Below are 14,289 nucleotides of genomic sequence, written 5' to 3'. Positions count from 1 at the left end.
CTTAAATCAACACAAACTTCTGTTCAAACAGCGCATGTGCCTAATGCATAGCAGCTACTTAAGAAATATGTATTAAATCAGTATCTACATCTTCCCTATCTTTAACATAAAATTTCTTACTGCTTAACATAGCATCCTCCATTACAGCAGTTTGGTTAAATCTGAATATTAAGGTTCTTGATGGCTTGTCTACTTACTAGGATATCCTTAAGTACTCTTAAAAATTATAGCATCTCCTTCTTTCCTGCTTTACATCATTTCCTTCTTTCCAGCTTTTCTCCATATTATATTTTGTCTTCCATAAAAATACATTATACACGCATGTTTATATTATTTTTCTTCTTCCAGCTATCACTAGAATGTAAGCTCCATGAGAACATGCATTTTTATTGGTCTTGTTCATTGCTGTATTTTAGTGCCTAAGTAATATGATGCATATTTATTGAATAGATTTTTCAGAGCTCTTTTTAGCAAGGAAAACAGCCAATAAATTAATTGAATAACAACTATATTAGTTTGTTTATGATTATACTGAAAGTTGTCAAAAAGGACAAAGTGTTAAAGTATTGACAAAGTACTGTAAAATACTAAAGTCAACAACTTCTGACACTTGCCAGTTGTGCTGATAACTCATTACTGTTATGGATTTTTGGACTATATTGGGTTATTTTGCTGAATTCAAGTACTTACACTCTTTGGACTGGCTTCAAGTATGAAAAGGTCCTTTAAAGAGTTCTCTAAACACAGCTTCTCTAACTGCAGTGGAACACCCATCTTTGAAAAAACAAAATGGAAAAGGGGGATATGTTGGGGGCCATGAAGCTAGGAAATCGATCAAGGGTATGTAGGTGGGACTTGACCCAGTGCCTAAAGCAAACAAGTTACCTCACTCCTGAGATGAACATCCTGTTTGGTTAAGGTCAGCAATTAGTCGCTAGGAAACCTTGTGTCTCATGTTACTAACTTTGCAAAAGTTAAAGGACCATTTTGTTGTGGAAAAAAAATATATATGATAGTTAGGATAGAGATACAGCTACTTTCTCTTAGTTCATTAAGAAGAAAGGTTTGTACTAATATTGTTTAGATAAGATATCATGTCTGCATCTTGTCCTCTGAATAACTACTATGAAGACAACAATATGCAATGTACTTACTGAGTTTGGGAACTATTGCAGATGTTGATGTTGTTGAGTCAGTCACTTGAGAAAAGAATGGTAAGAAAGGCTGGTGGTAGAGTAGTTACTTATCATGAGAATCTTTGAAAGGCAACTATGCTTTTACTTTAAGAGAAATTAAAAGAATAAAAATATTTTTGAGTAACAGATTATTTATTTAAATATACTATTAAGACATTAGAGACAAAATCTATTTTTCAGATCCTATTTTATATTTCCAGATTTTGGAGAAAGAATCTGAATTACTATAAATTAATGACAGGTTTTCTTCATAATAAAATTTTTGTTATTATTAAATCCCAAGCAAACATGATATATAAGCATCAGACTATGAAGACAGAATATATATATGAAAATATTAGTTCAGTAACTTTAATTTATTACATGATTTTCTTGCTATAGTATTATTCATGCTGTGCAAAAAATTTACTAATATAAGAAATTAAAAGTGTAATTTCATAAGCTAGTGAGAAAAATTTTGACACTGATTTTTAGTATAGTAAGTCACTGTTTTATTTTATTTTTTATTAATTTTATTGAGAAACACATAGCAATGAGACAGTTTCAAAACCGATTAGTAGGACAGTTTCATTAATTAATACATCGCATATTGCTGTCTTCATAGTGGTTATTCATAGTACAAGATGCAGACATGATATCCTGTCCAAACACTATTAGTACAAATCTTTCTTCTTGTAAACATCCTACTAACCTGTTTTGAAACTGTTTCATTGCTATTTTACCTTTTTTTCTCATTAAAATTAATTTTAAAAAGTGTGTAAACTTATTTGAGACAGGATCAGAGAAGGCTTCTGTTGGAAGTGAGATAAATGTTGAAATCAGAATGTTAGGTAGGTAGACCATGACAGGGAGAACAATTTAAAGTAATTACATTATTGGAGAAATTGGCAATAGGAAAATAATAGCAATATTATTTATGATTAAAAATCGATTTTCTGTGTCTATCGATATATGAGGAGCTTTAAAATAAAGAAATCAGATGCTCTGGATGAAATTTAACCCTTCGCCAGTCTGAAGCAGGGCACAGGGTCATGTGATCTTTTGAAGCAAATTTTAATTAAATGAGATCACATCAAAAGGATTTACGATAGCTGTTAGAATTGGGAAAAGAATAGAGTAGCTAACCTCTCATGAAATATTAAGTATCTGCGATATCTAACTGTTCAGATTAAGTGTCAAGATCTTTAGAAATGGTATCTTTTAGAAAAGGATATTCTAAACCATAAAATCAATGGCTTAAGGGAAATTTTTACTTTAATATTGCAAAATATTTATTTAGAAAGTAATTAAGCCATTATAATCTTTGATATTTTCATTTTATTTTAGGAAAGACTATATTTATTGTATCAATGGCATTTTGTGTTCTTAGATGGAAAGTTAAGAAAATTTTTCAGAAAAGGTTCATTTGTCAGCAGTTTAAATTGGTGTCAAACCAAAACTGAAAGAGATGATCTAAAAGTCAAATAGAATATTTAAAAGCAAAATTTTCCAGGAAATTTTGGAATATCTTATCACTTTACTACATGCCAACATAAAGAATAATAAAGAATTCCCTACCTCAAATATTTCTCTATTGCATTTTGTCTTATGTGAAATACAAAATGTAATAAAAATATACTATGTTCAGTATAAATTAATTTTCTATTTTATTCTTGTTTTTCCTTTCTTTATGTATTGAGCATATCATTCTTGTTTATGACAGAAGAGGTTGGGTTATGCTTTAGGGATAACCAACTAAAATCTCAGTGGCTTAGACCAAAGGTCCACTTCCATAATCACCCTGAATGTCCAGTACAGGCTTGCGATGATTTCTGTTCTTTAGTCACTTAGGCTCACAAAAACTCAATTTCAGACTTACGTTTTTCAGTCATGAACCCAGAAAAAAGTAATATGTTAACTGCCACACTCGTCCCCATAACTTCTAGTCTAACAGATCACATATATAACCTAAATTGACAACATCTAGTCCAACTATTCAATAAGCAACCCCACCAAAACCAGAAGGAAACAAAAAAGAAAATTCAATCCCACCATGCATCTCAAGAAGGCCTGAAATATTTGTGAGTAGCCTTAATGATGCTTTCTCTGCATGTATATGTATCAAATATACTTTGAACAGAAGTATACTTTCTTCCCTTTATGAATATATTCAGACAAAATACTAGCATAATTTTCAAACATTAATAGCATACTTTTCAAAATGAAATAGTTAATCTTTCTAATTTGATTATGGAGGGATGAATATAAACATAAAATTTCTAATGTATTCTAAAAATTTTTATCTCATATATATACTTATATTTATATATATTTGGTGCATGGTCTCACTATACAGCTCAGTCTCGTAGTAATCCTCCTGTCTCAGCCTCGTCAGTGCTGGGATTACAGGTGTGCTCCACCAGGCCCAGTTTCTTTGGTACCCAGGGCAGGGCCAGTGCAGCATGTGGTACAAGGGATTGAACTTGGGTCTTGTGCTTGCCAGGCAGGTGCTTAGATGGCTGAGCTATCTCCCCAAGCCATAATCTTCATTTTTTAGCAAGCACTTATTCCATAAAATTTTATTTTAGTCACACATAAATAATCTTTGTATAGTTGAGTGTTGTGGTGGTTGTCTATAATCCCAGAACATGGGAGGCTGAGGCAAGAGGATTGCTATGAGTTCAAGGCCAACTTGTGTTACATGGTGAGTTCAAGCATATCCTGAACTACAGATTGAGATCCTATCTCAAACACAAAGAAACCCCAAAGCTTTGTGTAATTCAAATCATTAATGTTAGTTTAATGAGTTTTCTTTTGTTTTCTCTCCCTTCCCCATACTTCTTGCCTACAGGAACTTTAATTCTCATTTTGGCATTCAAAGTAAAACGTATTTATGAAGATTCATAAATAAATTATAATATTTTGCATTACAAACTTCTTTAGAGTAAGAGCTATGTCTTCAAAATGTCAAATCACATGTAAGATACCTGGGAACTGAATACGCCAAAATTTTTAATAATTTTTGAAACTGTAATGATTTTTTTTCAATAGGTATTTCATGATGTTGCTTACAAAGCTAAAGATCGTAATGATTTGGTATCAGGAATTGATGAATTTCTGGATCAAGTTACTGTCCTCCCTCCTGGAGAATGGGACCCAAGCATTCGAATAGAACCCCCCAAAAATGTTCCTTCCCAGGTATGGATATTTGAAAACATTCTTTAAAATCCCACTATTTTGTAGTCTCTTAAATACTTACCAGAAAAGTTCAAGTGATTTAAATTATAACCTATGAGATAAAAGAGACATGAATTTGCAAAATCTTCCTTGATACTATATAATGCACTTCCCTGAGAAATTTGGTACTTTGATGATAAACCACTGAATTAATCATTGTGTGCTGCCTGGAAAGACCTTAGGTCCAATTTAAAAGAAATTGCATTTTAATAACTATGAAATATGGACTGAGATAAACTATACTGGCATCTTTAATTTGAAGTTGGCAAGTAGTAGGAAAAGTCAAAGGCATGGCTTAGTCATGTTATTTAGAAAACTTGTTACTGCTAGTCATAGTGAAAATGGGGAAGAGATTGTTATTATAATTCTTATGTTTATATTATTTTGTGTAAAGGTATAGTATAAAAATTGTAAAAATGCTACCTTTGAAAATTGACTGTTTTTCCCAGCATGCATTCCAGAAAGATAAAAATAAAAAATGTTGCTTCTTTTAGAGGTAATTTTCTTATTGCAGGCATTACTTTGAGAGTGGTAGCCATCTGTTTTCAGAGCCTACTCCTCATACTGCCAGAATATTCCTGTATCTTCTTCCATCACTTTGCCCCGGTGGAGTCCAGGCTGGTCTGATGCTGCTGCTCTGGTTGACCAAGGATACCAATGGCCAGATTGACCCAATTGTGGACTTAGAAATTTTTCTGGTTAGTCAGAGTTAGGCACACCAATTAACAATCAGTACTTCAAAAGGTCACCTGAACTCAACTTGTCAATTTAAGAAAATATATTGATGTATAAGTATGTTAACATCTTATACCCATGTATTTATTAATTCTATAATTACTAAAGTCTATACCTTCATTTTCTTAATAATTACCTTTTTTTAGCTTTTAAAAGCATCCACACAGTTTTAGTTGTTTACTAATAAATTGAATGTAGTTACTTAAAGAATAATTGTAAGGATCACCTCATTTCTGTGCTTATATACATTTTTGCATGAAAGGTAAAGGCAACAGAATTCTTTCTGAATTAATTGGAAAAGTTCTTTATATTATTTGGATAAATTTAATAAAAATATTGACTAGACAGACATTGTGGCACACACCTCAATCCCAGAGTTCGGGAGGCTATGACAAAAGGGTCATCACAAATTTGAGGGCAGCCTGGGCTATATAGTGAGTTCAAGGCCAGCTTGGGCTACTTAGTGAGACTTGTTTCAAGAACAAAACAAAAACATTGGAGATAAAACTTTAAAAATCTCTGTTATATTAATTAATTCTTAAAAGAAATTTAATTTTGGGGGGGATGGTGTTTTTGAGGCAAATTGAAGAATAAGAAGTCTGCATTTTTATTTTTTATAAGATAATATGGTTCATTAGTAAGTCCTGGAACCTGAGAGGCAGTAGTACCAAGAACATTGAGGTAGGACTCTCAGATCTGCCAGTATCTATTTCTATAGCCTTGTCCAAATGTTTCATTCTCTCTGTACTGATGTTCTACATCAGTGCTACCAAGGGAACATTTGGAAATGTTCTATATTCATGCCACTGAAATCAAGCCATTATTAAGCACTGGAAATGGAGCTACTGAAACTGAAGAACCAAATTTTTCTTTTAATAACTTAAATGTATATAGAGTTGAGGTTATGGCTACCATATTAGATAGCATAATTCTATCTAATGAGTTTAATTAGAAAGATAGTGTATGATTCAATACAATATTATATTTTAAAATGTATGTTGTAGTTAAATAATAGTGTGAAGTTTCACTTTTTCTTAGTAGATGGGTTAAAATGAATGTTAGCATTAAGAACCCTGGCTTCATACTCATTCAAATAATATTTTGCCTACTAGATACTTTCCTTAGTCTTTATTCTTTTGAAATAGGTAAATCGCAGAATTTAAGTACATCTTCTCTGTTAGTTAAAAGAAAATTACTTATTACTTCAAAGGATAACACTGAAAATGTTTATTGGAACTTTGTGTCTCTCGTGATAACTCATTTGTATATGCCCTTAACAGCTTTGCTTTTTTCATACCATGTACTTGCTTGTCAAATTCACAACCTGTGAGAGTCCAGCCATTTGCTTTGTACATACACTGATACAGCTGACGTTGAAGGAAAGTATATAACTGTACTGGCTGCTCTTGCATAAGAGATGACCACAAACTTCAAGCAGGCCCTCAATGTGGCGAGTTTATTGTGCCATCCGGCCCGAGTCCAGTCAGTCTCTTTAGATGGCTATGTCTCACTTTTCTCACCTCAAACCTTCAGCACAACCCTTCTGGCCCTCACACTCATGTATTGACTTGCTTCTCATTTCCTTGGAAAATTTGAAATAATCACAGAAGCACTTGTGTAGCACCTGTCTGTGTGCCAGCATCCAGACATGCATACTGTTCCTCCCCATTTGTTATTCCTGATGAACTATCCAAAATAAGCCTTCTACTTAAGAATGGGGTCTCACCTCTAGTCGAGACCATTTCTCTCCCCATTCTGCTTTTTGTTTTTATGTGACTTATAATTTTGTTTTACTTTCTGTTATTATTAACATACACCATACTGTTAATGACAGAAATCTACTGATACCACTACCCCATCAGTGAGCCAACCATTTCTTCTGTTTTCCTTTGCAATGCATTATCACAGAAGAGTTTCCTGTGCTACCTGCCTCCGATTTCTCTTCTGCAATTATTTCATAACACTTCAATAAGGCTACTGTCCCTTCCCCTTCAATGAAATATTTATAGCATAGTACCAATGAGCTCTGCAGTACTAAATTCCATGGTGCCTTTTCTCTCTGTGTTTTACTTAATAAACAAATCAGCATTTGACAGAGTTCATGCTGCCTTTTCCTTGTCCTGCTTTCTTTAGTTGACAAAATGGTACATCCTTGTGTTTTTTCCTACAGCCTCATTGGTTGCTCTCCTTTGCTAATTCTCCATCTCTGATTTCTTCGTATTGAAAGAACTCCAGACTCCAAACCTAGTAATGATTTTCTTTTTTCTGTCAATATGCAGTTTCATGGAAATATCACCCAATCTCAGTTTAAAATATTTTTCTAAATTTATTTTCAATGTTGAATTTGGGAGCTATCTATCCAACTGCTTATCCTGTGTCTGTGCCTGAATTCCCAATAGATATTTTAACTGCATTCTTTAATTTGATCAGGTCAAAACCATGAATTCTTTTTTCTTGTATTTCCTTTTTGTTCTTCCAGGAAATTTGTATTTTTATGTTGTTCTCCATCTCTTTTTTTCAGTCCTTTCTCTTTTGCCTGCCACCAAACCTTGAGCACACTGGCAAGCACTCTATTGCTAACATATACCCACTGGTCTAGACCCCTCTTTCTTGGTCATCTTTGCAACTCTAGCATGTCTAACTCTGAATGTCACATGGGCACTTAATAAATGTTAGATGATAGAATGTATAAATGCCCATAACCTCACTTAATTCTCTCACCCACGTTATAAGATAGTTACTGTTGCTATCCCCCCAAAATGGAAGAGAGTTGTAAACCTTTAGGGGGTTAGATAATTTTTCAGACACCAAGCAACCAAATGACTTGGCTTCTTAGTCACTTTGAGCATTACTTTAAGAAAACAAAAATTATAATTAGCACATAGAATTAAAACAACAATAACACCTTTTCCTGCAGGAGAAAAGGAAGATTCCTGCTGTACCAAATGGAACAGCAGCTCACGGGGAAACTGAGCCCCACGGAGGACACAGTGGACCTGAACTCCAGCGAACTGGGAGGTTAGTGGAAATCACTTCCATCAGACCTCATGGACCAAATAACATGTCTTTCTTGTCTGTCAGGAATTGCTATTTTGAGATATAATTCATTTTATACTAATAATATCTATTCTTTGGGGGTGAATATGCCAATTAATTTGTTCTCTCTGAAGTTACTAATGACTGTCATTACTGTTAAACCAGAACAGTGGATACACTGTTCTATTTTCTTACCTAGATTTTCATTTTACCGTGCACAAAATGCATTCACAGATTCTTAGAACAAATAAGAAAACTGTCAGTGGACTCTTCCAAAAGAGTTCCTTGAAAACTTCAAGTTCAAGATGGAAATAAAGTGAATAGCAAGATCTTGTAGGCCTTGTCTCATTAAATGCAAGTAGGATGTATGTAATGCTGTTTCTCATTTTTTACTACTGTGATTTGAAAGAGCTATATGATTTATTTTTCTAATCACACATCTTTGAAGAGATGAAAGCTTCAATTTATTTCATAAAATGATCCTTTATAGGCTTTTTTTGACAGCTTGTCTCTCTTGAAACAATGTGTGAGAAGAAAATCAGAAACTCTTGTGTGGGTCTCTCTTCAGGGAATTTGTGTGTGGAGTTCCTTTTTAATTAAAGACTTTTGTAAAGACTGCAGGGTTGGCGCCCCCTTCCCTTCAAGGCCATTTTATGTACTGCTTCCTATGTATCCTCTAAGGTGACTTTCTAGTTCCTGACAGTTCTGTGCATTTTAATTTGCCTGTGTTCTTTCCCTTTATCCATGTTTTGTCTTTGAGGAAAATGTTCTTTAACACTTACTCAGGACTGATCCCTAATTTGAAATGGCTTGATTTTTTTTTTTCTGTTTTTTCACCTGAAGCTTTGTTACACATTCTATTTGCTTTCATGTTTTCAAATGCAGTGTTTTAAATTTTCTTTTCTTTTTCTTTCTTTCTTTCTTTTTTTTTTTTTTTTTGGTATTTTATTTTCTTTCTCTTTCAAGTGTAACATGCCACATAGCTTAGATTTATTTATTTTTCTTTAAGTTCACTCTTCCTTACTGCTTCCTAAATCCTCCCAGGTCACCAATGTCCGGTATCTTCGCTTCTCCAGAGTTCTTCCACAGATTCTGTTGCTGAAATGACTTGAAGTATCCATTACTCATCCGCTGTCCTGGAGTTGCTGGTGTACATCTGGGCTGCTCTTGCACTGTTCTCTGTAACGCACTCCCACTTCTGGATTTAGATTTTTTCTGCTAAAAGCACATTTATTGCACAGTTATATAACAGCTAACTAAGTTATGCTCTAATAATTAGCTAATTAGAAAGCAATTGTCTAGTATAAAATGGTATCAAACTATGGATGTTAATGAATAATTAGAAGTTCATAACCACCTTAAATTTTTTGAGGGTATGATATATGAATTATAAATAAATGAAAATTCTCGTAAAATGAATCTGCTTTGAATTATGACCTTCATAGGTTACAAATTATTCAGAAACTGAAAAAATTCACAATTGAAAGTATACATATATGTTGTCAAACACTGGTAGAGTTCCATAAGGCAGGCTTTCTGTGTATGTAAATTTCACAGGTTCTCTACAAGCGTCTGTGAGTTCAGATGCCCTTTTCTCAATTAAAGTTTCAGCTTCTCATCACTCTCCTAATTGAAGCAATGCCTAGGAAAATGGTGATTCTGTATGCACATAATCATAAGATACTAACATGGAACCATTACACTTACATCAGATAAAGGTTTTCAGCTATTTCAAATATATATATTTTTCAACATCAATTATAATTCGTGTCTTAGGAGAACAATCACTTTTCAGATGACTTACAGGATATCAAAGGAATGCTCCTATTTATAAAATGAATATCAGAAGTTTAACATTTTTATATGGTCCCAGTATCTTCACACTCTGGCAGAACTTTGGAACATAAGGCCTTACATCATTAACCTTCATGTAGGAACTCAAATACACTCTTAATTCACTTTACTATCACATCTGCATTCCAAGGAGCACAAAATTCATTGTGTTAACTCTGAATATTATTATTAAATGGTCAAAGAATGAAATTATCTGTTTATTAATGTTCTCATTTCTAATAGATTAAAAATAATCCTCAAAATATAAGCATCATTTTACAGTTTGAAAACTGCCCCATCCTCTTTTAAGTATGTTTAGTGTAGTTTTGTAATACTAGTAGGGTAGCGTAGTGTTATAAATTAATTATTCCAAGTAAGGCCATTATTTTCTTGTCCCTCATGACTGCTAGAATATGTTTAGGCAGCAGTGGATCAAAATTACATTGATGGCCCTTCGAGTTTCCTAAAAACAAAAGCAACTCCAGAACCTATCTGTCCTCTAAGTACTGCTGTTATCCATAAGGTCATTTAGAAATCTGCTTGGAGCAATATGTTGTGTTTCCCCCACTTGCTTTTGGCAGAGATACTAGATAACTGGAGCCACAGTTAAATATTGCTTTTTTCTCTCTAGGATGACCTTCACTATTGGAGTGTACTAAGCCCTCCCTCCCTTACTTTCCACTCTGCTAAATGGAATATATATGATTAGGAAATATACCAATGATTGAAAAGGATAGGCCTGAGTTTAGATGAAGTAGGTTGACATAGAAATGGCACAGAGAATAGAGTAATCCTTGAATATTATTATTTGAATTTTGATTGATGAACTCTTCTGAATCTGATTTGAGAGAACCTAGGAATTTTAGTTGTTGACACATGTTTGATTAGAAATTGAAGTAATATACAAATGCAAAGCCATCCCTGTAGATCACATTAATGCAATGTAGCAGATTTAAATGGTCTTTCCTCTGCTGAAGGAAAATGTGTACTGTGACCTGGAAACAAAGCAAATGAGCATTTTGATTTATGTGTGTTTATATTTGGGTTTCACTATTGTGTTTCCCCCCGTGTTTTAGGATTTTTGGGGGACTTATTTTAGATATCAAAAGAAAAGCTCCATTCTTCTGGAGTGACTTCCGAGATGCTTTCAGCCTGCAGTGCTTAGCATCTTTTCTATTTCTCTACTGCGCGTGTATGTCTCCTGTCATCACGTTTGGAGGACTGCTGGGAGAAGCAACTGAAGGTCGTATAGTATGTATTACACTTTTCTCTGAACCTTGCAACTTCATCTGTCTTTAAGACATAGTTGGATAAGTGAGCATTTAATTTTGGATCCTTTATGAGGAGAAATTTTATATATGGCCTTGCAGACACGTCACATGAATTTCTTGAATGACTTAGTAGAAGTGGTGATCTGGGAATGGTGTAGCCAAGAACAAATCACTTACAGAGAATGTTCTAATCTTTTGAAGTTTGTCCCCCTCCCCTGATTCTAGACTAGATTAAGCCTTTGATTCTTCCATTTTAAGTCAGTTTCCCATAAATCTGAGCCATGTTTCACTAATTCTGAACATAAATTTTTTGTAAGCCACAGAGAAGCGATATAAGGAAGTAGAAAAGACACCTCCTATTTGCTACTATTCCTTTCCTGCCCACTTGAGGCCCTTTTTTACCCTGTATCTTGCCCAGGATTACTTGGCATATCACAGTGAAGAAGAAAGCACATACCTATATATCTGAAATGTTTTCTTCTTAGTTACAACGACTACTTGAACAACTGAGGTAATGGAATCATTTGTATCTCTACACAGAGTGCAATCGAATCTCTCTTTGGAGCATCCATGACTGGGATAGCCTATTCTCTCTTTGGTGGACAGCCTCTTACCATATTAGGCAGTACAGGACCAGTTTTGGTGTTTGAAAAAATACTGTTTAAATTTTGCAAGTAAGTGTTAATAAACTTTTGATCCGGATCCCTTTCTTTTTCTTTATTCTAATCCCAGAATCCCTTTAGAATGTCTATTGGGAAAGGTGGAAGTGGCTGATTTGCTTCAATTTGTCATTGTTTGTTTCTTCATGGAATGGAGGAAAAGTAAAATATTTACTTTTACTATTATGTAATGTATATTAAAAAATAAGATTCAGCTCCACAGGCTGACAAACTTCTCTTAATTTTGTCCCCATAAATATTGCATTTAGACAAAGTCTTGAGTTTAGATTCTCATGGAATGCGAAGCTTCTTGACTTTTGTATGCTCAGGCTCATTTCTATTTATTGAAATTGAATGAAAGCCATTAAATGACCTTCTTCCCATTGTTCTTCTCTTTTCCTCCCTCCAGAGAATATGGGTTGTCATATCTGTCTTTAAGAGCTAGTATTGGGCTTTGGACAGCAACCCTCTGTATCATACTTGTGGCCACTGATGCAAGTTCCCTTGTCTGCTATATCACCCGGTTTACTGAAGAAGCTTTTGCTTCTCTTATTTGCATCATTTTCATTTATGAGGCCTTGGAGAAGCTGTTTGAACTCAGTGAATCATATCCAATCAACATGCATAATGATTTGGAACTGCTGACACAATACTCGTAAGTACCATTTCCCTATTGGCTGTGGGGCTTTTTTCCCCCACAAACATTGTTATTGTTATAAGAAATATTCAGAACTTTCTCAGCAGAGAATGGGCTTTACACTAATTCATGACCTACATCCTGGACTTCACAGTTGTATAGGATTTTAGGGCATCTAATCAGCCACTCATCTGATTGAATTTTCATTAGACCTTCTCTGCCAAGAATATCTTTTTAAAGTTCCATTTGTCAAGTACTCCCTAAAATTAGATTAAGAACAAAGTCAATTTTAATATATATTGATTTTGATTTTGCAAAGTGTTATTTTCATTTTCTTTTAGAATCTTTTCATTTATTGTATCCCAAAGAAACTTAGTAATGCAATAAGGAAAACAGGATTTCAGGTTTAAAAGATTCAGACTACATTGTATTACTTTGTGTTTTAAAGTATGATAAGCATAAATTTAAAAATCACTGAATTGAAGCTTAACTTTTCATTCAGAACTTGCAGCTTTTATGATAGAAATATTTAGATTTTACTCTTTCAAGATGATATTACAGTTTAGGATTAAAGGTGATATTGGACCTACTTTTGTTTCCATCTGGCCACTAAATGACTCTTTTTAAGGCTTTTAGCTGCTTTTATGTATAATTTTTCAAATATTTGAAGCAATATATTCTTTACAATTATAACTACTGCATCAACCACCAATGCTTTTCCTATAAACTACTCATATATGGCCTCAAACACATTGACTTTTTATTGTCAGCTGAATGACACCAAAATAGTTCAGAGTTAAGATTTTTGCTGAGAATTATATAAAGATACAAATTTTAAAATAATATAGTTCCTATTTAACTTATGCTTGGTCTTTAGCAATAGCTTTAAACATTGTACCCTTATTTCTGGACAAGAAAAATCTAAGTAAAAATATAAAATAACTTTTCAAATAAAAATATATACAGTATTGTGAATTGGGTTAATAGAGTAATAAAGGTAGAAGTCAGGATACCCAGAAAAGGACAGAAGAGAACTATTTGATATGTATCTTTTCATTTAAATTTACTTGAAAAGAGATATAACTGAATTTGGTGATCTTTGTAAGGAAACCCATTTTCTCTAGATTTATTTTCAAATCTACTTCATGCAAAACACTATGAAGGGAAATGATGATGTATAATATTCTATCCTCAATGAATGTTCAGTTTAGAAAAGAATGTAGACAAAGCTAACACAAGGAGGATACAATGTTAAGTTGGTACAGAATGCAGTGGTTCCACATTTGAAAAGTACCTCATCCAGACTCGGGTTCAGAGAAGGCCTTCTGGAGTTAACAGCATAGGATAAGCATGTAACAAAACTGGTTTTGTTTCTCCATAAGTCCAGTAATAGTAATACCTGATCAGATGTTGTGTACACAATACAGAAATCTATATAACTCATAAAATGTTTCTGATGGTAAAATTTATTCCCATTTAAAATATAAGCAGAGGCCTCTACTTCAATCTTGTAAAACCCATTTATGAAAACCCAACAGCTAACATAATCCTAAATGGGGAAAAACTGAAATCTTTTACTCTTCGATCGGGTACAAGACAAGGATGTTCTCTATCACCACTCCTATTCAATATAGTTCTGGAATCATTAGCTACAGCCATTAGACAAGAGAAAGAAATAAAAGGAATAAGAATAGGCAAAGAAGAAG

General features: G+C 33.6%; 1 protein-coding gene across 7 annotated transcripts in view; it reads left to right on the top strand.

Annotated features, from left to right (window-relative positions):
- Positions 1-14,289, top strand: part of Slc4a10 (solute carrier family 4 member 10) — a 416,671-nt gene that overhangs the window by 343,741 nt on the left and 58,641 nt on the right. For all 7 annotated transcript variants that reach the window (XM_023713848.1, XM_023713847.1, XM_023713849.1 and 4 more), the window contains 5 exons: positions 4,227-4,373; positions 8,065-8,165; positions 11,093-11,267; positions 11,828-11,961; positions 12,356-12,601. In XM_023713848.1, coding sequence (XP_023569616.1) covers positions 4,227-4,373; positions 8,065-8,165; positions 11,093-11,267; positions 11,828-11,961; positions 12,356-12,601 — 803 coding nt within the window. The remainder of the gene's footprint in view (positions 1-4,226; positions 4,374-8,064; positions 8,166-11,092; positions 11,268-11,827; positions 11,962-12,355; positions 12,602-14,289) is intronic.

Source organism: Octodon degus, unplaced genomic scaffold (assembly GCF_000260255.1).
Source record: "Octodon degus isolate 3935 unplaced genomic scaffold, OctDeg1.0 scaffold00032, whole genome shotgun sequence".
Classification (NCBI taxonomy): Eukaryota; Metazoa; Chordata; class Mammalia; order Rodentia; family Octodontidae; genus Octodon; species Octodon degus.
Note: the sequence above shows the minus strand (reverse complement) of the source record. Positions and strands in the feature narration are given on the sequence as shown.